This window comes from Calypte anna, chromosome 17, assembly GCF_003957555.1.
Source record: "Calypte anna isolate BGI_N300 chromosome 17, bCalAnn1_v1.p, whole genome shotgun sequence".
Taxonomy (NCBI): domain Eukaryota; kingdom Metazoa; phylum Chordata; class Aves; order Apodiformes; family Trochilidae; genus Calypte; species Calypte anna.
Window position 1 is genome coordinate 8,479,772 of NC_044262.1, and position 26,461 is coordinate 8,506,232.

At 43.4% G+C, this 26,461-nt stretch overlaps 1 protein-coding gene across 1 annotated transcript in view; it reads right to left on the reverse strand.

The window, feature by feature from the left end:
* AK8 (adenylate kinase 8) overlaps positions 1-26,461 on the reverse strand; it is a 64,072-nt gene that overhangs the window by 3,867 nt on the left and 33,744 nt on the right. Inside the window, exon 11 of the mRNA XM_030461151.1 lies at positions 20,155-20,296. Coding sequence (XP_030317011.1) covers positions 20,155-20,296 — 142 coding nt within the window. The remainder of the gene's footprint in view (positions 1-20,154; positions 20,297-26,461) is intronic.

A 26,461-nucleotide genomic window follows, 5' to 3' on the forward strand; every position in this document is an offset into this window, starting at 1 on the left:
AAAAAAAAGATGAAGAGGAAAACCACTGACAGAACTACCAGCTAGACTTAAAATACTTCCAATTAGAAAGCTTCATTATTGTTTTGAAGGAGACACACACCACACACAGCCCCAGGAGGCTTACTCACAGGAGTAAAGTCTGTGAAGTGTTAGCCCTGGATATGGGATAATCCCCTTCAGCTCCTCAAGGTATTTCCAAGGAACATTTTGCCTGTGTCCCTCTCTCAGGCTGCTGTGACTCTGCTCACATCACAGATTTGACTCTCCAATGCCCAGATAATGTCTGTGCTGGATTTCTCTTGGAAATCCTCCTCAGGCTGAGGGCTGCCCCTGACCCAGCATTAACAGCAGGGTCTGAACAGCTCCCTCCAAGTACAGGATTCATCCCCAAGCAGACTCTGGCCCTTTTCACACACCCAGAATAATTTTATTCACATAAATGCATCCTCTACAAAGCTTGCTTGAGGAATCAGTCAGGCTTTGTATGTTGTAATGTGTCACAACTTCTACCAAGAGGAAATATGAAACAAATGTCACCAGGCTTGGCAGACAAGGAAACACAGCCTCATATCAAAGATTCCTACATTGTACCACTAGGGTAGCATCCAGCACAGCTTCTGCTTCAGGACTCTCTGCTGAGAGCTGAGCTCAGGTGAGCAGCACTGAGAGCAGCAGCACCAAGGAGGGCTGGGCAGAGGTGCCCAAGAACCTCAGCACTTCCTGAGCAACAACCAAAAATCACTGGCATCCAGTTACAAACTGGTGGTTTGTGTGCTATGACTGGGCAGAGCCCCTCAGCCCAGGGCTCTGCGGACAAATGTCCCTCTAAACACTCCTGAGGGGTCACACTGAAACCAGGACAGCTTCAAGCAAAGCTCTGTCCTCTCTGCTTTGTTCTCTCTCCCAGGAGAGGGATGTGAGAGCAGCTCCAGTCCTGTCAGTTCACCTTCACAGATAATAAAGCCACGAACACAAATGTTAAAAGGAAAAACCCCAAACTTGTGTCAGAATCTTGCCTTTTCCTCACTGCATTTAACATCACTTACCCAATCCAGTACAGCTTCCTGCTACATTAGGGAGAGTAAATTCCTACAAATTAATAATGTTGATGACACCTTCACTGTGTACTTAGTCAAATGAGAACCAGTTGCCTTTGGATGGTGATGAAATACACAAGGCCTCCAGCAGCTGGAATGGAATGCTGTTTTCCTCCCAGCCATCTGGCATTCCAAAAGGGTATTCCAGGGGCTTCTGACTATTCAGAGTTGTCTAAGACCCCCAATAGCTTCTCCTTCCCAAACAGAGAGAGAGGAGAGAGCAAAGCACTGCTGGTGGAGGTGTTATTTATCTGGGACAGAATGTTTGGGATAATGCATCCCAACCACACACCAAGTGAAGAAAGGGTTTCTGACCCACACAACAGCACTCAGCTAATCCTGAACTCCGTTTGTTCCAGATGGCACCCAATCCAGTTAATCCCAGTTATTAACAATTGGCAGTGCTCAGAGTTGTCCTCAGGAGAATTTTCTGGGGGGTGGCTTTCCTGTTTTGGGGATACAATGTCACTGGCTTTGAAGCACCTACAGTAGAAGAATCACAGGTTGCCCTATGAGAAGCAGATGCTGTTCTGCTATCTCTGAGTGAGGAATTCAAGCCAGGTCAGGTCCTCCTGCCTACTGACAGTCACCTTCCAGGATGGCTCCACTGCCCCCTCAGCTGCCTTCACATCTCAGGAGAACAAAATCTCAGTCTGTAAGCCACAGCCTCCCACTGGCTTTGCTTCTGTAATTCAAACAGAGGTGTTGTATGAGGCTGACCTGGATGGATCCACAAGCTGACTGCTCTAGACCTGAGTTATTCACTTAGCTCAGATTCTCATCCTTGGCATTTCCCATCACCTGGAGTTGCCCTGATTGACATGGGGAGCCCAAAGCCAAAGCCTTCTGTAAAACTATTGTCCCTTAAATTGGACTGACACCATTAAATCTAATTCAAGTCAAACTTTTATTTCATCTTGGGGTGAAAAGTGATGTAGCATGGTATCAGAGACAGAATCCTGACTCCCTCGCTAGCTTTTAACATCAGAGATTATTGACTTGCCTGGGGCTCTACCAGGGCCAGTTCAAGCCTTGCAATAAAGTTAGGAAGCTGGAATTAAACGAACAAACAAATAAAAAACCCTCAGCAACCAAAACTGGGCCACTCTTAATGTAGTATTTAAACTATTGAGTTGAAACTGCAACTTTAAAAATAGAAAGCTATTAATCTTTCCCTTATTTTCTTGACTTCTATACATCTTCTCCCCCATCAGCAGGTACCAGCTGCCATATTCCCATTCTTCACGCTCTGCACTCTGCAAAAAAAAGAGGCCCCTGCTGGCCAATTCTTGTTTAAAATTGTGCATAATTGATAGTGGCAAATCTACCCCAGCTGTCTCTAAAACCTCTCCAGGGGCAAGAAAAACACTCTCTGTGACTGTCATTAACTACTAAATTAGCAAGTGCTCCTGGCAGTTTACAACCACATCAGTCTGCTTAAAAAAAAAAAGAAAGAGAGAAAAGAATCTGAAGATCAGATGCCTGTGTGATCTCAAAGTTACTGCAAAGTTTGCTGGCAGAACTTTGACAGAATCCCAGCTAAATCCATGAAAAAAAAGAAACAGGAATGGGAAGAGAGCAAGAGAGAGTGAGCAAATGAAAGGGAGAAGAAGAGGAAGGGACAGAAGTTACCCCTCTTCTCCAGGCAGACAAATAGAAAATGTCAAATTCAAGGCTAGAAAATGGAGCATCTCAGCAGGCACAGACCATCCAGCTGAGTATGGAGATATCAGCACAGAGTTATCTGAGGCTCTGGTGCAATTCCCCATGGAAAAGAACTCTCCTGAAGGACTTAGTTCTGACAATGCAATGGTTACAATTTTTGTTACTGAGATATGAAGCCGAGAAAGAGCTGAGGCTGTTGACATGTTGGATGCAGTAGCTCTCTCTCTTTCAGAGCTACCACAGGTGAGGTCCCTGTGTGACCACTGGCAGAAATGCAAGATCCTACATTTGGTTCATGAACCAGAGCCAAAGCAGGCAGGAAAAGAGACAACACTATTCCCATCAAGGGATGGAAGAGTCCTGGGGGGCAGCAGGGACTGAGCTGGCAGAGGGACAGGTACCACCTCTAGCAACTGCCCTGACTTTGGATAAACTATAAGACCCATTGTTAAAGGTTTTTTGGATTTAAAAGTTTCCAAAAATAGATGAAACTGTCTAAACTTCTGGATCAGGATGGGACCAGAAGCCAGACAGGGGCCTGGCCAAGAGATGAGAAAAATCTGCATTGCAGAAAGTGCTTTTCCTGGGTATTGCCATGGGATTATCCCAATCTGACAAATCAAGTTAGTGGTTCAAGCTGACAGGCATGTGAAGTTCAAACTGGAGTCCAAGGGACTAATCCCAGCTATATCCAGGTCATCTTGGCTGTACTGACTTTCTAGATACATGGCTTGGATCAACTGGTTCCCCTAAAGAATGCTCCCAGTCCTGTAGCAGAAAGACACCTGGAACCTGAACCCTTGGCTAAGCCTCTTCTCAAGAACCAGGGGCCCAGCCACAGGATCCTGAGCAGATCATTTTTCCATAATGACATTTTGCATTCCCAAATCCCCTCTTACAAATAAAACTGGTTGCATAGATCCCATCCACCTTTTCCCCAGCCTTGCTGAGGTTCCTCTCCATGCAGCCATACACCAGGTGTTTTACCCATGGGCGGTCAGGCTGCAAAGGATCTTCTGAGGCTGCACAACTGACTGGATCTGGATTCTAGTTTATTTCCTACCCTAAATACTACTTCTTCATGTCTCTGCAATGGATGAAATGATCCTTATGCCTTATTTATGCAAGGAGCTGTTGGGAGGTTTTATTCACTGATATCTTTCACATCTCAGCTATCTTCTGATGAAAGATGCTTGATTCTATTCTGGGAAGTAATTTCCCCCTCTAGGTTTTGCCGATAAGGGAAAATACATTGCATAAACATTAAAACACAGGTTAATTGGCACAAGTGTTTTGCTCCTTGAGCTCCTATCATGATTCATGTGATGACAAGCTCCTTCCAGACACTGGATCTTTCTTTTCAAATGGATGCTCTTCTGTCGAGTAACTACAAAAGGCAGCTAAGTGGGGCACTATTCCCAGGACATGGCTTCTGGCCAGGGGAGCAAGATGAACAGCATCCTTCATAGCTGCAGATGTTCCTTCCCTTTACCAGCAGTGCAGGGCAATGACTCTTTTAGATGTTTTCCACTCTCTTAGATGTTTTCCACCCACCCACTCGACCTGCTCAGCCTCCATCAGCCCAGCCAAGGGGGCAGGGTTCTTCCCCAGTCCCCCCACCAGCAGCATCTCAGTGGATGCCCCAGCAGCTTGTCCAGGGGGAAGAGGACACAATGGGCTGGATCTCGAGGTGGGAGAGAGCAAAGCAGCTCTGCTGGCCCCAGGCAGGTTCCCAGCAGTGAAAAGCCCAGAGGTGGTGGCAGGCAGAGCCTCTCCAGGTGACAGTCAAGAGGAGCAGGGGTGGTGTAAACGCTCCATGGGCACAGGGAAAGGAAAACATCCACAAATGTAACAAATGTTCCCATACCAGGGGCTTCAATGCATTTTTAAAGCTTCTTTTGAGAAGGCAAGATTAGCTCTTTCCACAGATAATAAGCAGCTTGGATGCTTTAGTTGCTCCATTCAAAACTGCTTTCCATTTCTTCCCTCATTTTTATTCTGTGCCTCCTCCTTACTCTCAGCTGTTTTTCCAGCATCTTTGCATTCCCCCTGGAGTTCATTCCAGCAGTGCTTTATGAATCACAGAGGAAGATGGCAGCCAGCACTGCTCCAGAGTAATGTGGCTGGCAGGATTTCCACCAGCCACAAGGTCAATCAAACTCAGCCTCAGACGATCCAAAGCCCCTGCAGCCCCAGAGGCCCCAGGTTGGGAACCTGAACCCTCTGCCCCAAATGCAGCCCTGTTTCATCCCTGTGTCTTCGGGTGCTTGCAACCCTCCCTGCAATAATTAGATGCTGCAAAGCAAAACTGGAGTGGGGCAAGAACTCCAGGGTTAAGCAGTAGCAAACTCACATCAGAACTGCTGCCTTTGCTACCTGCCTGCAGCTTTTCCCTGGCAACTCCTGCTACTACCGAGGAAACCCAGACTTCTCTTCCTTATTAAAAAAATGGAATCAAATTTAGAGTAAATGCTGATTAAGCTCAAGTGTTCCTATAAAACGCTACATTAAACTCCCCCACCCCGTAATTTAAACCCTGACTTTTGTTGTTGGTAGGATATTTGGTATATAAAATAAAAAGAAATGAGAGAACCGACACCAAATAAGTGTACGATACGGGGGCAAGGGGAGGGAATAAAAGAATGGACTATAATGTGTCATTTTATATATGTGTCAAAGGAAACCAATTTCATAATAGGGAATAAAAATTCCCTGTTTAAATACTGTCAAATAAATCCTCAAATGTAATAGGTTCACTTCTGGGGAAAAGAAAACTAAATCCGATTAAATATTAATGTGGCGTAGTATTAATTAAGAGAGAAAAAAGTCCATCAAGAGAACCCCAATATGTTTACTGTGTCCCCAGGAAGCTGGAAAATTTCACAATCAAGTGTGTAAATGTTCTAAAAAAGGGTCCTGAATATTTTATGAATATTTGTCATAAAACAGAAATAATAACCACTGTGCAGAGCTATTAGAATTAATATTTATGCTGCCCGCCATGAAATATTCATGGGGACAGAGAAAGGGGGGCCCGTAAGACAAGAATTAATTTACATTGGGCTTGGTTTACCCGCTGGCTTGATGTTTAAAGAGGGGTTGACAAGGCTCCATATGAACCCGTCAGTCACTTGTGGATGGAGGTGGGGAGCAGGCAGGGGGAGGGGGAGGGAACCGGGTCCAAGCTGCTGACAGCTCACAGATTGAGTTTCTGACAGCCCTTAAAAAAAACCCTAAACGGCCCCCCACCTTTTTTTCCTTCTTCCATTTGCCCAAGGCGCTCTGTACTGCCACCATTCATCCCGGCTCCCCTTCCATCTGCTGAAATTAAGGAATTAATGAGCGCTATACGCTTTACAGCGGGCCCCAGGAATGTTTACTGATGATTAAATTATAATGCAGCCGAGCTGTATAATTCATGAACCAATTAAAGGAAGTGTTAGTTGATTTGATGGGATGAGGACGTACAAAAAGCATTTAACTAATAGGGAACCGTGGGCTGCCGGTGGCTTTGGCTTTCTCGGATTACGCGGCTAATTGCTCTGCTTTATCGGGCTGTCACCGAGAGCCATACATATTTCATTGTTCTCAAATACTTCAATTGTTTGCTTTCGTGTTGCTGCTGTAATATGGAGAGGCCCAGCCAAACTTCAGTGTAGTTAAAGCAAGTCCTCTGCAGAAGGAGGATGCTGCGGGAGGAGGGAGGATGAGCAGGGCAGCAGGAGAAGGCTGCCTGACAAAGGAGTAACTTAAAGCCTCCGAGTTCAATGTCACTCAGCAATTACATGATTAAAAGGTGCAACATATGATAGTCTTTTGTTTTACAACTTTTTGGACACTAATATTCTATGCTGACTTCACCACTGAGAAAATATTGCTGCACTAAACTGCAACGTGGGGTTTGTTTTGTTTTTTTTATTCAATACTGAGGAGCAAAAGAAGAAGGTGGAGAGGGGAGTATATTAAAAAAAAAAAATCCAGCAGGGAGGAGCTAGATTGCTGTGGTTATCAAGAATAATACATCTGGTTTCAACTTACATGGATCAATACTCTAAAATACAGGAGGGATGAAGGAGGTTGATTTCCCATCTGGGAGAATTCTCAGTGTCTCATTCAGATTGCTGCTGAGTCCTGCCAGCTCATCACACCAACAGCTTGAGTTTATTGCACAAGGAATGGGGGAATTTATACTTTCTGCTGTTTTACAGAGCACACCACTCCTCAGCCCTACAGCTGACAGGCCATGAAATGGATTTGAAGAGGCCCATCAGTCAAGTTCCTCCTGCCCTCTGTAAGAACAGGCAAACTTCCAGCAGTGAAATCCTTAACTCCTCCCCAGAAGTACAATAGTGCTGAAGAAGTCAGGTACTACCAGATAAACATCACAACCACAGGCAATAATTGTGGTTAGAGCTTATGATCTACTGAATGAAGCACAAGCTGGGTAAATTTCTGCTGTTTCTGTGGTCAGTGGTGAAGACTCTGAACTTCTACAGGTCCCTAACAAGACCCGTTGGGTGCTGTCACTCTCCTGGGGAATCCTGACCTCCTGTCTAATGCAGAGCTTGCACAAACATCAACCAAATAACTTTCAAGATCCCCTATTGTGTAAAACTTATATTTTGCTTAATCCCTTTCCTCGTGCCCATCCCCTCCAGGATCTGACTCTGGGAATCAGTCCCTGCAGAGGGACTCAGGGGTGCCCTGGAATGTGTTCCTCCTCCAGATGTGCTCCACATGCACAGAACATGGAATATCCCTTCCAAATCCACCAGCTCCAGAGAAACCATAGGATGTCCTGGTGTGCCAGAAGCAAAACTCAGTGCAAACCCACACCAGTTTTAAGGAAGGTTTGGGTAGGTAGGAGCATCCAGCACCCTCCAGACCATGCCAGCTTCACTTGTACATCCCAGCCATGAACCATCTCCCAGACAAGAGCCACAACACAGCTCAGAAAATCCATCTCTGGCCTCCTGTTGGAATTGTTCCATGGTGTATAAAGAATTACATCACACCAGAAAAGCCAAATATCTTTGCAGTTCCATGTAGGTGTTGACCACAGATGGAGAAGACTTGAGGAGATTTGCATTCAGTGAATATTTACTTTTTTCTAAAAAGCAGAGCAAGACCCAGAAAGAAGCTGCTGTAGATCCCACTTCCCAGGACAGGGCTCAGACTGGCAGGTAAAGGGTTGTCCAGGTGGAGAATCATGTAGGGAAAACATTTTAGGATATTAAAGCAAAATCATTTCTCATATAGAGTGTCCCTGATGTTAAAAAGGCATCATGCAGAAAAAAAAACAACCCATTCTTTTAAAGAATTTCCTTCATTCAGAACTTTATATTTTTAGTTTGTCCCTAGCTTCTAGGTTGAGTAATTCAAAACTTTGGCTTCAGACATTACTTTAAGAGGCAGCCTCTGAAATAAGGGCCAATGACACCAGATACACAGCAGGAAAACTTGCCATTAACCCACTGCATGGTTGAGTAAAATGGAAACTGGATTGCCTGCTCTAGAAGATAGAAAGGTTAAATTGTCTGGTAGATAAAGTTGATCCTAAAGTACGTGGGCACTGCCTTGGATCTGAAATCTGCCTAAGCCAGAAAATCATCTGGACAGATACACACAAAACTGAGTGATCTGGGTAGGCTTTAAATGATACCAGTGCTGGATTAAACACATCTGCAGTTTGTTAAAATCCATTAAATCCATTTATGACACTCAGCACCTGGGATAACAACAGAGTGTGTGTGAGTGTAGGGAAACCAAGTGACCCCACGTGCTGGTCCCAGACACAGGGAGCCTTCCATGGGGAAAAAGCAGGAGGTGAGACACAGGCCCAGGAACCACATTCTGCCAATGATATGTAACAGGAAAAGTCAGAACCTGGCAATGTTCAGAAATCAGAAGCACTGCAGCAAATATTTTCTTTGTTGCTTTTGAAGTGCCCTGGATCCAATCAATCACATAGAGAAAAACTCCTATTTTTTGGTTCAATGTGGAAAAGACTATTTGCATTTCAATATGTTCGACTTATCCTGCCAATAAAAACATGGAATCATGAAGAAGAGATCAGTGAAAAAACAAGAGGTGACATCCTGCAGACCTTTCAGATAAAACAGCTCCTTACTTGCAACATTTCTGTTGATGTCCCAATATTTCTGAATGATTGGGTTTTCAAATGAGATCAGTCAGCATGCAAATAAGGAAACAGGATCAAGACATCTCCCACACCTGATTGGATAAGGAAATTATCAAAAGGCCCTTTTTTCATATCAAATTTCCATCACAAAAGGTCAAACTTTCAACTTCCATTACTTTTGCTAACTGCATTTCAGTGCCTGCCAGCTCATGGCTGCTGTTTGTTTGCAGAGGGAAAAAAGAGAAGTAGCAAATGATTTCATCTTCTCCCACATCTGTCATGCAGGATGGACAAACATTTTCTAATCTTATGCTGGTTTTCTCTACAGCCCTCAAAATCCCTGCAGCCAAAGCATCACTTCTCACCTGATTAGCTGTTTTTTATTGTTTTTATTTTTCATGCAGGTTCTCTTCTTCTTTTCTTTCTTACGGACTGACAAGAGTACCAGCTGTGCTGCCAGAAGGGTTTGTTCTACATTCTGGCCATTTAAAATACTTTTCTGATGTGTGTCTTGCTAATATATATATATATATATATATGCCCAGTAATGGATGTTCAAAAAAAAAAGAAAAAAAAAAGGAAACACACACAAAAAAACCCCCCAAAACAGCAAAAAACCCCACAGAAAAACCAAAACCAAACCAATCAAACAAAAAACTACCAACAAAACAACACAAAAGACAAAGAGAGCATCATTCCTCTGGAAATCCTCCCACAGTTGGAGTTTCCCTTGCAGATCTTCCCTGGCCTTCTGCAGGTTCTGATCCATTCCTCTGGTGAGCAGAGACCCCCAGGCTTTGCCCTGCCTGCTCAGAACACTCAACTCATGCAAACTCAGAGGGTTTACACCCCGGTGTGTCCACAGAGGAACAGCTCAGCACCCCCAGGTCTCCTCTGCTGCTTTCCTGGGTTTCAAGCTGAATTTTGGAGCAGCAGAGCAGCAGCATGTGGGGCAAAGAGAAGAAGATGAAGACATTGGTAAAAGGTGCAGGACTCATTGTATGTGTTGCTACTGGTCCCATAAAAATTCTCTCTCAACATTATTATCATTGCAACATCTATAACCCATCAGATTAGTACCTAGAGACTCCTCCTCTTCTGATTTTCTCTGTTCTTCTTATTACTCAACAACTAAATGTTTCACAAAGCCATTTCCTCCAGAAATATTTATGTTCCCAGATCTTTATTGGCCCCTCTATCATGACCAAGCTTTTATGAGCACTCTATACAGAACTCTGAATTAAATACATAATTCCTGGTCTATCAGTTCCTGCCTTGATGCTGTATTTATCTGTTTTATACAGCAAAGGCTTGTGGCAAACTACAGAACACCTTACAGAAAAACTAATTTATACAGAAAAGATATTTCTATCCAAGGCTGGCTGGGTGAGTTAGGGATTACAGGAAACTAATGAGGAGCAGGAGGATGCAGGGCTAAAGTTCCAGCAATGGCATTTACTCCTTGTGGTAGGTTTCCTTTCTACACAGTTCTAGGCATAGGCTCTGCACTACCACATGCTGGAAGGAGATGGAAGATGTTCCTTTAAATGCTACACAAATGCTTCTCACTCTCTTGCTGCACCCCATGTAGGAGCCTGAGGTTCCATGGAGTAACTGGGTATAACCCATCACCTGGTGACTGCTCCCAGGAGTAACAGAGCCTGGCAGCTGCCTCCAGGAGCTCTTCTCCCAAATTACCTCCTTCAGCTTTCATGTTCCATTTGGCTTCTCTTCTCCCTTTGACCAACAGTCCCTGTGAATGTCTGTATGTACCAAGTAAACTCAAATTTGGGCTTTTTTACCACCTCAGAGCAAGGCAATGTTCCCAGCTCCTGGTACCCAACCCGAGGCAGCCACAGAACCCAGGCAGACTCTGAGCAAGGTTCTCCAACACAAAGTAACATTTTTTGGGTTTTATCTCTACGTCCCCACTCTTCACAAATCTATAGCTACAGAAACTGTGTCCAGTTTACTGTGTCCAGTTCTGGGCCCCCCAGTTCAGGAAGGATATCGAGGTCCTGGAGCAGGTCCAAAGGAGGCAACCAGGCTGGTGAAGGGACTCGAGCACAGACCCTATGAGGAGAGGCTGAGGGAGCTGGGGGTGTTGAGGCTGGAGAAGAGGAGGCTCAGGGGAGACCTCATCACTCTCTGCAACTCCCTGAAAGGAGGTTGGAGCCAGGGGGGGGTTGGGCTCTTTTCCCAGGCAACTCTCAGCAAGACAAGAGGGCAGGGTCTCAAGTTGTGCCAGGGGAGGTTTAGGTTGGAGATGAGAAAGAATTTCTTTCTGGAGAGGGTGATCAGGCATTGGAATGGGCTGCCCAGGGAAGTAGTGGATTCTCCGTGTCTGGAGATCTTTCCAAAGAGCCTGGATGTGGCACTGAGTGCCATGGGCTGGGAACCACGGGGGGAGTGGATCAAGGGTTGGAGCTGATGATCTCTGAGGTCCCTTCCAACCCAGCCCATTCTATGATTCTATGATTCTATGAAACACTAAGCATAAGGCCACCTAAGTGGGCCACAAGTCATTCTCTGAAAGCTTAAAATTTGTAGGACTTTCATTTTCTCCTGGGACAAGGCTGGTCAGAGGTTGTTCCAGGATGAACCAAGAGTCTCGGTCACTTGGTAGGGTCTGGAGATTTAAAAATGGGCTTTTCAATGTTGCTGAAAAATCATAAAAGGTCTGCTGACTGAAAAGGAAGCTCTGTTTACACTGAGAACTGAGGGGCGGCTTTCTAAGAGGAGTAGCTGAGTAGCAAGTTACTCAGCCTTGTATTGTCTGCCACTTTTAAAAAGTGATTTTTTTTTCATCTACAAGATGAAAAATTATTCAGATAGAACCTGAGATCTAATCAAAAAGAAAATGATGGATTTTTTTTATTCTTGGAACTGTTTTAAATAAAAAGGATTCCTGTTTCTTGAAAGACCTGACAACTCTGCATAACTGCTTGTACCTAGAAATAAATTGAAGGTAAGGGCACTCACCTTCACTCTCAGTCTAGGAATATGTGGAAACATGAATGTTTATAGTTATTTTCTCCCTAATACAACACAGAATCCTTCCTAACACCATAATGAAAAAAAACCCTTTCACAAAATCAAACCCTCCAGTTCTTCCGAGGGCAAACCCCCCAGGTTACATTCCAATCAAGGATTTTCAGAAGACACTGTTCCTGTAAACAGAGAAATTCACTGTCACAGCCCTACTTTGTGGCCCAGGTAAAAATTAGGCACATTTAGGAACATCAGACCTTCCCAGTACATTTTTGCAAGGGCAGGGAGGACCCCAGTCAGGTTTTTGTGTTGGCTTCCAGGCCATTACCATAAATCACCCCCAGAATATCAGCAGTGACACAGCATCTTTCCTTAAAAAAAAAAATACTGCAGCTTCTTTCACAAGGACTGCCACTTGCCATTTCTTTTAGGTAATCAGAGAGCTGTTAATTAATAAACCTGTCAGGTGAATCATCCTGCTCTGGTCATCATTATCCATTCTGTAACAGAATCCTGCTCTCAGCACTGCTATCCACCCCATAGCTTCCAGCTCAATTAACTTAATGCTATGCAAATGAGAGGCTCTCCTCATCATTAGCTTATAGCCCACAAATGTTAATAACATAATTGGGCCTTCAACAGGGTAATTAGACACGATTTCTTCCATTAGTCTTACAAGGCTAATTATTGTTGATAGGAGAGAGGGGATGAGTCCCAGTGCTGCATGCAAAGAGGGGCATCTGGTTAAAGCAAATATAGACAAAGCATCAACAAGGTAAAACAAGAGTTGAGATCTACAGCAGGGTCAGGTAGGGGTTGGGGGGAAGGAGACAGCAGGGTTAGAAACTTAAGAACCACGGGAGAAATTCTCTACAAAGCAGGAACTAAAAACCCAAACACTGAGCCTGTACTTGGGGCTCTCCACAAGCTGAGGTTTCATCAACCAGAGGAAGCTGATCTCCAGTTTTTCTGTAGATGGAACAGTTTGGAAGCTGTACTGATGGAAGCTCCTGTGTTTGCAATGCAAATACATAGACAAAAAATGACATAAAAAAGACTTGAAGAAATTAATCTGTTCCTAGCTCTCCCCTGTCATTAACTCCAAGCTTCTCTCCTGCCATCCTTAGTTTTACTGTGTGTTACTGGATGTTTTTTGTAACAGCTACTTACTGCAAGAATTACAGGAATGAAATACAAGACTCTAATAATCACTGAGCAAAATGCATTTCAGCTATTCATTAATGGAAAGTTAATAAAAAGCTGGACTTCATCTGACAGACTGGCAGCAGCATTTGAAATTAAAAAAATGGGAGGAAGTTTTCAAGCTGTGATTTTATTTTGAATGGGGGAGTGAAAGCTGAGGGCTTGCTCCCACCCCAGTTAATTCTGTGCAGTCTCATCCATGGTGGTTAGAAATGCCCAACTGGAGTCAGAATTCTGTGAAGTCATTTAGAATCAGGAATTAAACTTACAAACCCATGGCATTTGGCCATACCAACCCTTATTCAGTGTTCTACTGCAAACACTGCTTAGAAAAATATATATAAATCTGATGAGTACAAAGGACTCAATGGGCTGAGACACCATGATTGCTTTTTTTTTTTCTTTTTTTTTTTTTTTTTTCCTATTTAACTTTAGAGCAAATTCATGTCCTATACAAATCCTTTCATTTCCCTGCAGGTGTGTGAGGAGGAATCTTCCCTTATCCTTGGCCTGAAAATTAGCTTAAAGGACAGAGTCCTGCAGTTAAGAATTTTGTAAAAATAACATATTTAGGGGCAGAAAACACAGCTCTGCTCTCTTGGATTGCCCTGCACTTGCTAAATTTACCTGCTAGAAAATTCTGAGCTAATCCCTTGTTCCAAGGCAAGCAGCAGTAAATCCACTGATATTTTAATGAAGATTACACTTTCTAATCCTCATGATAATGACAAACCAGTCTCCATTCAATCTGCAATATTACTTGACAGTTTTAATCACCCAAGCTGTATTATATTTCCTACAGCCTGATGCACTTGTCTGCCCAGATCTTGAGAGAATCTCAGCAGCAGCAGCAGCATAATTCCTGTCCTGCCTGTGGCTTTCAGGATGGGCCACACCATCCCTGAGCAATGCCTTACTCTGGGATTAATATCTCAGATCTAAAGATTTACTAAATCAGAGCACAGCTGGCACCATCTTCTCTACATTTTTTCTCCAGAATTCCTGTATAAGGGAAGGTAAAACACTTGTGATGCTCCTCTGATGCCCCTCTGCTCCCAGCATCAGACAGCAAATGGGAACAGATTTTAACCAGCTCAGTTTGAACCTGTACAGATCCAAGGGTCACCTTTCTACATTTACAGAGAATAATATTCAGCCAACTTTCACTGCTGATTTTAGAGTTGTTTTTTTTTCTCTCTCCAGTTAGGTATTGAGCTCAGAAAGGCAGCCTTGATACCAGTGGCATCTTCTAAAAACATGGTTTCAACATAAGGGCAATCAGGATAGAAAGTCTTCAGGGTTCCTAATATTTCCTCATCTGTGAGAGGTAGCTGCTGCAGAAAAATCTCTCTTCTTTCAGCAGGAAAAAGTATAAAAAATTAAGTATGTAGTTTTGGGTCCTTGAAAAAAAAAATTAAAATATTGACTTAGAAGTGGAAGCTTTTTTTTTTTTCTCTTCCTGGAGTCTTAGGAAGCTTGCTGAGATCAGAGATCTCCTTAATTGCTGTATCCAGGATTTCACTAAACAAACTCCAGCCATCAAAAGGAGCTTGTATGAGGTAACTTCTAAAAATAACACCTGCCTCCCACAACTGAAGCCAAATATACCTTCTATTTTTGTTGGAGCAGAATAAGCTTGTGACAGCAAATGCAGCATCCTACAGAAAGCCCATGGAAGGATTTTTCAATCTGCAGTTGCTGCTTTCCCATTAACACCTTTCCCCAGGACAGGAAAGAGCTTTGGTCCCAATGTGGGGCAGGCAAAGTAAGATCCTCTTTTTGTTGTAATCATCCCATTTTCTGTCTGTTGGATTATTTAACAGCAACAGCATCCATTTGGATTTCTGCTGCCAGGGAAGAAAGAGCACAATCTCCTAAGGATGGGGAGGAGATCAGAGAACAAGGATTGCCCACCCATGGCAGACCCAAAATCTTGGCTGCACTTGTTGTGCTGAGCCATGAGGGTTCCACTGAAGACAAATAAGAATTAATCACCTAAAACACATTTTCCAAACTCTGCTTCTATTTCCTAAGCTTACCATCAACCTCAATAAGATCCTCATCCCTTTAGCTCCCAGTTTTTCCTGAACCCATCAGTTTGACTTGGAAACTGAGAGGGAGAAGGCAGAGATGAGCTGGGATGGGAGCACTGATGTGCAAAGTGCAAGTAAAAAGGAACCTGATGGGCAGTAGTGGAGACACCAGTCAGTAAACCAGAGAATGGCTCTGGTAAGAGTGATCAGAGGAGACAAAACATGAGCAGGACTGAAGCAGTGAACTGGTTTGCCTGTTTTCACTATTTCCATACACTGAGCTAAATCCTACATATTCCTTGAACTTCTGCTGCTGCTTCTCTCTGCCTGGTGCAGGCAAATGTCACTGAACTGATTTAATACCTTGATTACCACATCATTTTTCTGGGTTGCTTTTCCCCTCCTGAAAACAAGGAGAAAATAAAAAGGTATAATTATAATATTCCTTCTTGGCTGCTCATCAGATTTTTGTATGCCATCAATTAAAAGCACATCTATCATAAATACCCAATATCCATCATTTAAATTAGGCCAAAGTTTTAAAAACGCCCTGTAAGATGTTTCCATCTCAGAACAATTCAATCACTATTATGTTTCCTTGATGCAAGTATTTTGGGACTTAGCTTGTTCCTTGATAGGATTTTAATTAAGTCATTTACATTTAATTTCCAAATGTGTAGCTGTTACAGAAGACAGCACGGAAATGAAGAGACAAAAAGGAACCTGCAGACAGCCCTGCTCAAACAAAACCATTTCTGATATAAAAAATGAAGCTGAGGAGTACATATTCAGTGATAAGTATTCCAGTCCATGTCTGGTAAACTCTCAGATAATGGCAGCACAGGAGGGTCACTGGGGTTCTATTAGCTCAATTAATGAGGAGTAAGATAAGGCTAACACCTAGCTCTTCAAACGACTAAAAAATAGAGCTGCTAGTAATGGAGTTATTAACCTTCACCAGCCATTGAATTTGGCTGCTGATTCAAACTCCATTTCCTAGTTCAGGCCTCCATTAACAGGCTGTTTATTATCCCTAATCCACATTGGGATCAGCTGCAGAAATACGAAAGCCCCATGTAAAGACCAAATAGTTTAAAAAAAAACAAAACAAAAAAAACCCCAACCTTTTTTCCATCCTAATGTTTTCAACATATTCACAGATTCTGCCTTAGAAATAAGGAATGTCATTATCCTAAATTGTTTGAATACCAGGTTCTTCATGGTGTGTGGGAAGAGAAGCTTGAAATGTATTGTGTAAAATGATGACATAACCAGGGATAGAACCACAGTGGTTTGAAGACTAAAAAACACTGCTGGAAAACTTGTACTAGAGAAGCTACTGCTGTTTATTTTCTCTACTGGGAAAGAAAAAACCCCACTCTAATATTGGAAAAATGGGGGTTCATATATACATATATATATATATATATATATATATGTATTGTTAGGTCAACCCTCCAGTTTGTCCCTTCCCTGCCAGCTTTGTCTGTTCAAACTGTTTGTATTGTTTGTAGTTACCACTGTCACAGAATTAAAACTAAAATTTAAAACCCCAGATTCACATCAGATGGGGAAGAAACAAAGGAAAGGATGGCAGAAAGGAACTGGGAATGCCAGGACACACTTAGCAGCAGAGTCTGTGGGCAGAGCTGGAAGGGCTTGAGGAAATCTCAAACTCAAACCTGGAACACTCTGAACTGGAGAGATCTTCAGCTGAAGGGTCTAAATTCAGGCTCCTTGCTGAGTCTGCACACATTCAGCTGAGATTCTCAACACTGATTTATCAGTTTATTTTCAATGAAGGAGACACCACAGATACCAGGGTCTACATGCACCAGACATTCTTCCAAAATCCAACACAGTAACTGCTGGTAGAGTATCAGCAATTATGAAAAATGGAGTTAAGTTCAAAATAAAAAATGCTTATGCTACCCTGAAAACTGAACACAGTACTGGTTGTTCCATTTCAGCAAAGACACAGAATAAGTAGAGAAGCAGAGAGCAGGGAGAGAGGATGATCAGGAGGAGATGACTTCTAGGAAAGAAAAAGATGAACAGAGCAAGGTGCTTTGGCTAGGAAGGAAAGAACTGACCAGGCAGATCCCAAAGGCTGATGGAATCAGGAATGCTGGGAGACACAGACAGGGAAGGTGTATAACTGGTTCTCAGTAGAAGAAAAAGAGAAATTCCTTTCCACATGTTCTGATGGGGGCCAAAAGCAGTGTTGGAAAAGACACCACAAAGTCCAGGAAAATGGGCAATTAGACACTTGGCCAGATGACCCCTGGCTTAGGGAATCCTTAAACACCTGATGGCCTTGAGCTGGACCTGACCCATGCTAAAGGCAAGAGATGCCCAAGAGGTGACACTGAGGTTACTGAATAGGTCTGGGAGAGAGGAGAAGAGGAGAAGAAATATTTTGGTAGAGTTCTCAATATATTAGAACTACCCATGCCAATCTTTCCTCTTGTTGCTCAAGCATTAGCAATAATAATTAAAAAAGGTAAAATATTTCTTTTCACTCATTTGGGTGAAGAACTAAACCAGCCCTTTGCATTTGTAGTTCTGAGCTTCAGATGCCAACCTGTGATTGGATTTAGGTTCCCACTTCCCACATGCACTAAGAGGTTCAGGATGTTATTTTATTGGGTAGCTGAGAGCCCACTAATAGATTCAGCTCCTTATTTGCCCTAAAGGCTGCCACAGTTCAATGAGATTGGGATCCTGTCCACTTAAGCAGTAATTGCAAGGCAGAGAGCAGGACTTGTCTTCTCCAGGTACAGAGAAAGCAGAGCTTTGGCACTCAGGTTTTATCTGAGACAGACACTTCCCAGTCTGTAGCAGGACTTTGCTCTGCTGCAAATCCTAATTTAAAGAAAACCTTGTGCCTTACTTTTTCAGTGGAAAATGAATTATTTTCCTTTTTGTTATGGGGCAGTTCTTTGGGTGCAGTGGCTGATGCTGTATGAGGGGTTTTTTTATTATTACATTTTAACAAACTTTATAGCCCATTTTGTTTGTTTTCAAGTAACTTTATTTTCCTTCTTTTCTATCATCAATTACTAGGTTTGTTTTTCTTTCCAGAAGATGGAGGAGTCAGGAGACTGATCCTGCTCAATGCTGTATAATTTAGTATTATGTGTACTAGCTTTATGAGGTGGGAGTCAGATAAAACATAGTATTTGAACACTAACCATTTATTAGCTCTAAGGAATAGATTTGTGACTTGACAAGCAGACAATAACTCTGTGTTCTGATCAGCCAAAGAGGTCTACTTTGAGTTCACAATACAGAGTAGCACACTCTTTCACAAATAATTTTGTTTACTGATGTGACTAGATTTTAATAATAAACTTGATATATATGTAAATTTATTTTAATCTAATTTCATCAACAGAGCCCTCCTAAAAATGAGACTTTGTAGATTGTTCTGTGTCTGATTTATACATTTCTGCATCCTATTCCCAGATTGATTTCAAGGCTATAATTCTATCAGGTTTTTCTCCTGATGTCAGAAACACCACCTCTGCAGATAGTGTTTTACAACTGGCATCACAACTGAAACTGAATTACTGCCCTGCTATCCTGTGCTGCAATATGTCCTTTTGTTTATAATCACCTCTCTCCCTTATACACCTGCTACTTCACTTTCATGGAAAATATCAGCTCCAAAATCAATCAGGTAGCACCATCTCTATTTTTGTCCCTGTGTAAAGCAGGAGCTGCCAGGTTTTTATCTCAGACATGGACGTGCAGAGCTCTTTTAAGAAAATGGAAGCTGAGCAAATGGATCAGTGCCAGATTTCCACACACACAGTTTTATAATGAGTTTTCTTCCCTCACCTGATGAGGTCTGGATCCTCTGAAGGGGCACCCAGCAGACACCTGGATGTTCACACTGATCCCAGGTACCCGTGCAGGGACTCAGGACCTGCCTGCTGAATGCACGGGAGGAATAATCCATGGGAAATGTGATTTAACTGAATCTAGCATCAGTGTCAAGAGTCCTTCTCCCTTTTTTTTCATGAAACGGATTCCTGTTTAAGATGCATTTCATCTTTTAATAGACAAAGTGACTACTCTTTTCTCATACTGTCATTTTTAACCCTTGATGGAATGAGTGCTGGTTCCCTCCTTTTTCCTTCTCCTCTTTTCTCTCTCCACCTCAATTTTACCCTTTGCTGGTTTTCTGCTCTACCTGCACAGGGAGGGGTGAGGATCACCAAAGGCACAGGAAGGGGAACTTTGCCACCTTAAACACTCCTGTGTGTAACACACCTTTCCTACTACCAGTTTTCAGCTAAGAATAAGCTTCCTGGAAGCACAGAGACTACAAATTTCTGGTGTATGGCTTTAAAATGGCCCCCATGCCAGCCAGGGGTATGGGCTGCAGCAGGAACCCCTGGGAGGGGGATGGAAAAGCCTCTGAGCTTTGGTGAGTGCCCCAGAACCGCAAATCCTCACCACCTCTGGACCAGCTGGAAAGAGCAACTTGATTTGATTTGCCTGGCAGTCATACCAGTTCTCTTTTGATGCTCATTCCTCTTATATTACATTTCTGAATACTTCATTATAGCTCAAATAAAATATAATTCTCATGTTGTTTTTAATTATTTCACAAAACCCAAAAGTCTCATAATGAGCTCCTTGCAATTCAAATATAGTTCCATGATATTATGCCAATGCTAAAGAAAGAAGATGTAGATCCCCCCTCCTGCTGCAAATAAAATACACCTTCTGATGTAATCCAAACTTTAATCCATTTCTTATGGTTTGCCTTTAGAGGCAACTCAAACAAATAACCAGAACAACAAACCTCTTCTCTCTCCCACAGTTTGGCCATCTGGAGGATTTGTAAGGCCAGTGCTCTATTTCCTACTCTCCAGGAGAAAGTCTCCTTTTCTAGCTAAGGAAGCAATAAATAAGAGGCATCAGACCATCCAATGTCACTGAAGATCTCTGTATTTCCATAAACAATTTTTTTCAGATCTATAACATTGTGATGGCTTCATTTCTACTTTACCTGTTTGGAGCAATCTGGGATTTTTGGAGCTCTTCTCCCTGCTCTATGTCCCTGGGGAAGCCATGGAGCACCCAGCCATGGGTCAGGCAGTCCAGGGCACTGAGACGTTCAGCCAGGATCTTCACACACAGGGGGTCTGGGACTGCAAGGGATTAAAAAAATGACATTTATTTTGTATGCTGAGTCTGCAGGTAAGGAGGACACATCCCCCTTCTTCTGGTTAGCCTGCTACAGGAACTAAACCACAGAGTTATTCCCACTGATGACAGCAAGAGTTTGGAGAGAGGAGGTACTGGGGACTTGTGCATCTCTGCTGTGCTTCCAGGAACACCCAAACCCAAAGGGACTCAGGAAAAGTATTTGGTAAAAACTGGTGCCTATTTTGCAAAATTCTGCAGTGTGCTTTTCCTCTCAGCCACCCTGGGCTGATGTCACAATGAAGTGTGTGACACAATCTTATCAAAATGCAAAAATAATGACCTGAGTTGTGTAAAAGAAATCCTAAAACAGGAAAGAAATTTCTGAAGCTTTCTGTATTTAACTCAGGAGATGATAATGGTTCTGCCACAGCAGGAGAGATGCAGCATTTCTCCAATTTGCCTAAAGGTTTCAAGCTTTTATAACTGAAAATAATTTTCCAAAATGTATTTCAACTACTGTAATTACTGCATTGTTGACTCCCTCATTTCAGAGATAAAAGTTCTTTTTCCTCTATTATAATTTTTCTTCAGGGCAAAAGACAACATCAGCAAGATGCTGACTGGGGTTACAATTCCTGTGCAGCTTTTAAAACTCCGTGCAATGGGATGCAGTAGTTAGGAGATATCCTGCACGTTTTCACTATTGCCTTCATAAAGCAAAGTATCTCAGTTAAGATACTTCAACTGGGGTTTGGTTTTTCTTACAGGAGAATGAAATTATCAGGTCCAACACAAGTGACTGTAACTTTTCCCAGGACTCAAGCAACGTGTTGGGCTTGGTGTTGAATAACTGGAATAAAAGGTCAGCAAAAGCCCTGGAGCTGCTTCCCCAAGAAGCAGCCAAAACAATTTTCAAGCAGTGATGAGAGTCCCAGCTCCTGATTTGTGCCCTGTGTGTAAGACACTGTTGCCTCTGCTGGAAACAAGTGATAAAAAATGCTCCATAAATCCACATCATGGATGTTGATGTTTTGATACTCACCCTGCCATCCCATCTGCATCCAGAAACACAACAACAAGAGCTGGCAGTGTCAGGTTTCTAACAATACAATTTGCTTTTTGACTGCCTGGCAGGGATGCTCCTGGATTTGAGCTGAGTATATTATTATTATTATTATTATTATTATTATTGTTATTATTATTAGGGCACAGTTATACCCCGGGTACAAGGAGGTTTCAAACTGCAATAAAACCATTTTGCTTCCTGAAATGTAACATTCCCTGCAGACTCACACCTCTATCATAAAATTCATTACTTCGCCTTAAAATAATCAAATTACTGAGTTTGATTCCTCAGTATCAGAGTTTGATTCCTGAATTGCACTCAGGATTCCATGTAGCAGCAAGGAGGGAGGAAAACCAGAGGGAATTAATTAGAAAAGAGATTAGTGCATTAATTGAGAATATCTACATCATGAAACAAAACTAGTTAAGATGAGTAATATTCTCCATTTGCTAAAAGAAAATAGGAATGGAATAAAAGCAGGTACTAGACAGAGAGTAAAATGACAAAGCAAAACTGGGCATTCCATTAAAAATGGGATTCACAAAATCAACTATCCAACAGTGCAGCAGGAGGCAGAAATGGCATCAGACAGATGACACTTCTCTACCCAAAACCCGAGCTGCAGGAGGGGATAACAGGAGAATCTCAGTGCTCTTGGCAGGGCAGTTTTCTCCCTCCCCTCCAGCTTACAAGAACTGATACAAACCCAAGACATCCTAATAGGAAAAAAAAGGAAAAAAAACCAAATCCCACCTTCTTTCCCCAAAATGTATTCCATACAAAGAGCAGTGGAATTTTCCTGTACTGACTTTCTAGCTGCAGCACTCATCTTTTCATCTTGATGCTTGTTATTTCATCAGGATTCCTCTTGGAATCATTAACATGCATTTACAAAGATAATAAATGACTTAATTTTTTTGGAAACATTTTCAGAATGCTTAAGACAGTTTTGTAAAGGATTGGAATAAAAACATACAAACCCATCAGTAAACCTGCACTGAAACAGGGTTCTGCCAGAGCTGACATCCCTACGAGGTGAACAGGGGCTGAAAGTCTCAGGCATGGCACAGAAAAAAGAGTGGGAATACTGTGCTGTTGAGTTTCCAGCAGATCATAAGAAATTCTCCAGTTCCCAGGGCCAAGTTGCTTCCATCCTGCACAGAGGAAGGAGAAACACTACAGCCTACAGGAAAAATAAAATGCAGTTTTGCTGGGAAGCAGGCAGCAGCTCCTTGATCTGATTTCTTCCCATGGGCCTTCTTTCCATCAAATCCTTCCACTTTGGTCACTATTTCTGAACAAAACTGAAACAATGGCAAGAGGGGAAAAAAAAAATCTAACAAGACAGAGTGACAATTAATTATTAACTGATGCAATGGTGTGCCAGGTGTGGGATGTTTTGAGTAATCCCAGAGATCCCTGGTACCCCTGGCACTGCTGATTGCAGCAGGGATGAGCAACCCCACTCCAGATTGTTGGTACAGGAATGTACACATCCACATCACTGAATAATACAGCTGCTTACATATCTTCCTGTGCCTCCCTCTAAAGCTTGATGGGGAGAAACAAAACCTAAACAAGGCAGACAGCAAGCTCTGCTCTGCTCTTGATGAGCAAACATCCCTATCAGTGCAGCACGAGAGGGGAACAGAGCTGGCTGGTGGTTTGATGGCATTACAAAGTACATCAGCTGCCCTTCAACAGCAACACTCACACTTGAAAAGGCTGCATTAAAACTGGAAAACAGCTTCCACAGACCAGAGAGGGAGAAAAAAAAAAGGGGGAGGGGGTGGGAAACAAAGAAAGAAGTCAGTATTATTCTTATTTTGCTGTGGTACAGGGTAGGTAATGAAGAACTCTGCAGTGTGGTTTGCCTCTTCACTCATGTGGAACTGTCTCTTGAATGTAAGGCAAATTAATAACCTGTAATTGGAGGGGCACAGAGGCTGGGTAATGCCAGAGGTCTCCTGGCCTTAAGCACAGGACCCAACGGGCTCCACAGCAAAGTAAAATGTAGAGCTTTGGATGAGACAGACAATCTGCATGTTTTAAGTAGATTATGAAGCACAAGAGCTTTGAATAATCAATTCCTTTTCAACATAAGCTTGTGTGAGTTTCCAACTCTGAAAGTTGGGGGAATGAGACTCTGGAGAGATTTTACTTTATCATTAGAGAAGTCCAAAGATAAGTTTCTTGCAAAAATGACTATGTGCTCCAAAGAGATAATGGGATCAGGTAATGTGGAAGCACATCTCTATTAGGGAGAGAAATCAAGGTACAGGAGTAAAATTCCCCCATCAGAGGTAACGTGGCAGAGCTGCTGAGCTCCAGCTCTGAGAGCCCAGCACACACCAGGAACCTCAGCGAAGCACAGGCTGCAGAATGAGGACACAGCCAGCTCCAGGTAGAAATGGAATTAATTCATCTATATATTCTTGCCTAACATCAATACCACTCCTCAGATCTCCTTTATCTCCCAGTCTGTCTCTACCATGTTAATGGGCTGGGCCACAGAGCTGAGTTTGCAGCTGGGGACCCAGGGAGTGATCTAATTAATCAATCAATCCATCAATCAATCAATCAATCCCAGGGTATGGTCAGGCAGGGCACAGAGAACAGAGGCTTGAAGTGCTGGAACTGCTGATGGACACCCAGAGGTTTTCCATCTCCAGGGCTGTCAATCAGCACCCTCCAGCAGACCATTTAAAACATGAATTTACTTCCCAGAACTTCAAAGGTTTTCCCAAGTATAAGGTGCTGCTCTTGAAAAGAACTTCAGGAAACTCATGGGACTGTGGCTCTTCCCCAACCCAGAGCTCTGCAGGACTGAGAAATCCCTACCAGGCAATCAGTGGACACAATCCCAGCACCTGCTCAAGAGAGAAGTAACAGAACATAAAAGGCAGAGTCTGAAAGGCAAAACCAGTCCTTGGGAGATTACAGGGCACCATTCTCCAGTAGCTTCAATGCTGTCAGTGCTCCAAGCTATACAATTATCATATTTAAATTGATTCCTCCTCCATATATTGCCCTTTTAAGACTGACTTTTGAAGAGAATTGACACACTTCTCTCACATCTAAGAACAGGATAAAATACACACCTGCAGATGGAAGTGGTCAGCCTTGTGCTGTAAAAAGCTTAAGGTCCTTTCAGCAATATTTTCCATTTACCCTTTATTCTTCTCTTGGAGATTTTCTTTATTTTTTTTGCTGGGTCTGAGGACTTGCACAGCTAATTCAGATGCCTGAGGCTTGATCCCAGTATTTGACAGTTAACATCTTGCCCAGAGTATGAGCTACTGTCAAAGGCTGCTTCCCTGCATTGCCCTGTCAATCCTAAATTTAGCAAAGCATGAGATTTCCTTATTTTATTGCCCTATAAACTCTGGATTAACCCCAACAGGTCATTTTATTTGGGGCTTGCAGAAGTAGTCAACTTCCTTGCCCATATTAAGCTCCTCAGAGATAGCATCAAATATTGTTTAATTGAGTTTGTGAACGATGTGACAGTGATTTCCCATCACTCTTGATCACTTTTAATTGAACCTCTCCAGCCCCCCAGCTCGGGACAAACGGGCTGCTTTTCCTTGCACAGCTCCCAAACCCAGTGTGCTTACTAAAAAGAACAAAAAAACCCAAAAAGTAAAAAAACAAAAAAAAAAAAGAAAAAAAAACAAACAAAAAAACCCAAACACCCCCCCCCCAAAAAAACCCAAAATAACCAGAACCCAAACGCAAAACACCCCAAACCCAGTCCTCAACGCAAACAGGGAGGCGGCAGCGGGTTCGTTTACATGCAATAAGCCACGGGTTTCTTCGCGGTGCAAGAGCCGGAGCCGGAGCCGGGACCAGAGCCGGAGCCGGGACCGGGACCGAGCCGCTCCCCACGAGGGCACCGAGTTCCCCCGGCCCCGCGTTGGCCACGCCCACACCCCGGTGGCCACGCCCACGTCCAAATGACCACGCCCCTCGGCCCCGCCCCCGCCCCCGTGTGTTGTTCTCCAGCGCCACCTCCTGGTCGCGCAGCGCAGCGCAGGGCGCGGCAGCCGATCCCGCCGGGACTCCCGCCCGCGGAAATCCACGGATTCCGCCCCGTCCCCGTTATCCACGGACACCGCCCGGATCACCCCGGGCACCCGAGGGCGGCACCGACTCTCAGGTTTGGGAAGCAAAAGGTGAAAAGGGCCCATGAAGAAGCCAAGCGGCAAATAGCGGCGTTTCCCGTGCTGGGGGGGGCACCGAGAGCACCGAAGGGGAAAGGCGGAGGATGGAAGCTCCACTCGCGCCTTTTCCACGCGGGGCACTGCGGAGAATGGGTCCCTACCACAACCGGAGACGTTATTTTACTATGATTTAGTCCTACGATAAAATATTTAATCCCCACATTTAATGTAGTTTTGTTTCTTCGGATGTGTTAGAACCTGGTGGGGTTTTTTGGAGGGTTTTAGTCAATTTGGAACAGGAGTTGGCTGTGTTAACGAGGGAGCAATGAGATTTTTAAAGCAGGCACAATCCCCAGTCAGTTGCCAGGTGATAAATTCAGACCTGAACAGTTCTCAGAGCAGAGCATCCTTCTCCTCACAGCCAGCATCTGAGCCAGGAATCTGCAGCTGATCACGTCTGGGGAATAGATAATATTCCAGCCCCTTTCCCTGCTTTCCCTGCTACTGGCATCTTCAAGTTTAGCTATGGAAATTCAGTCCAAATTGAGGATCCAACATACAGACACAAAAAGCTTTTTTCCCCTAAAAACAGACTCTGCACTGAGCATTTTCCTGAGCTACTGGGGAGCCCTGGGATGATCTGATGGGAATGACACCAAGGTCAGGATCTTCACCCCTGGCTCCCCAGCCACACTCCCTCACTGACAGCTCCAGTTCAATTAGTTCTCCTGCCTCAGTTTACCCAGCTGCAAGACAAAAGCTCCTCAGTTACTTCTGGGGGATGTTTCTAACCTGAGAGATGCTATACCTGGTAATGCAATGTATATTTGCACTGCTTCTTTTTACTCCTTCAGCTTCTGCAGAGAGAATTCTGCTAGAACACAGCAGCCACAGTTCTAACCCGTGGGACACATCATTCCTACCAACCAGGTGCCTTT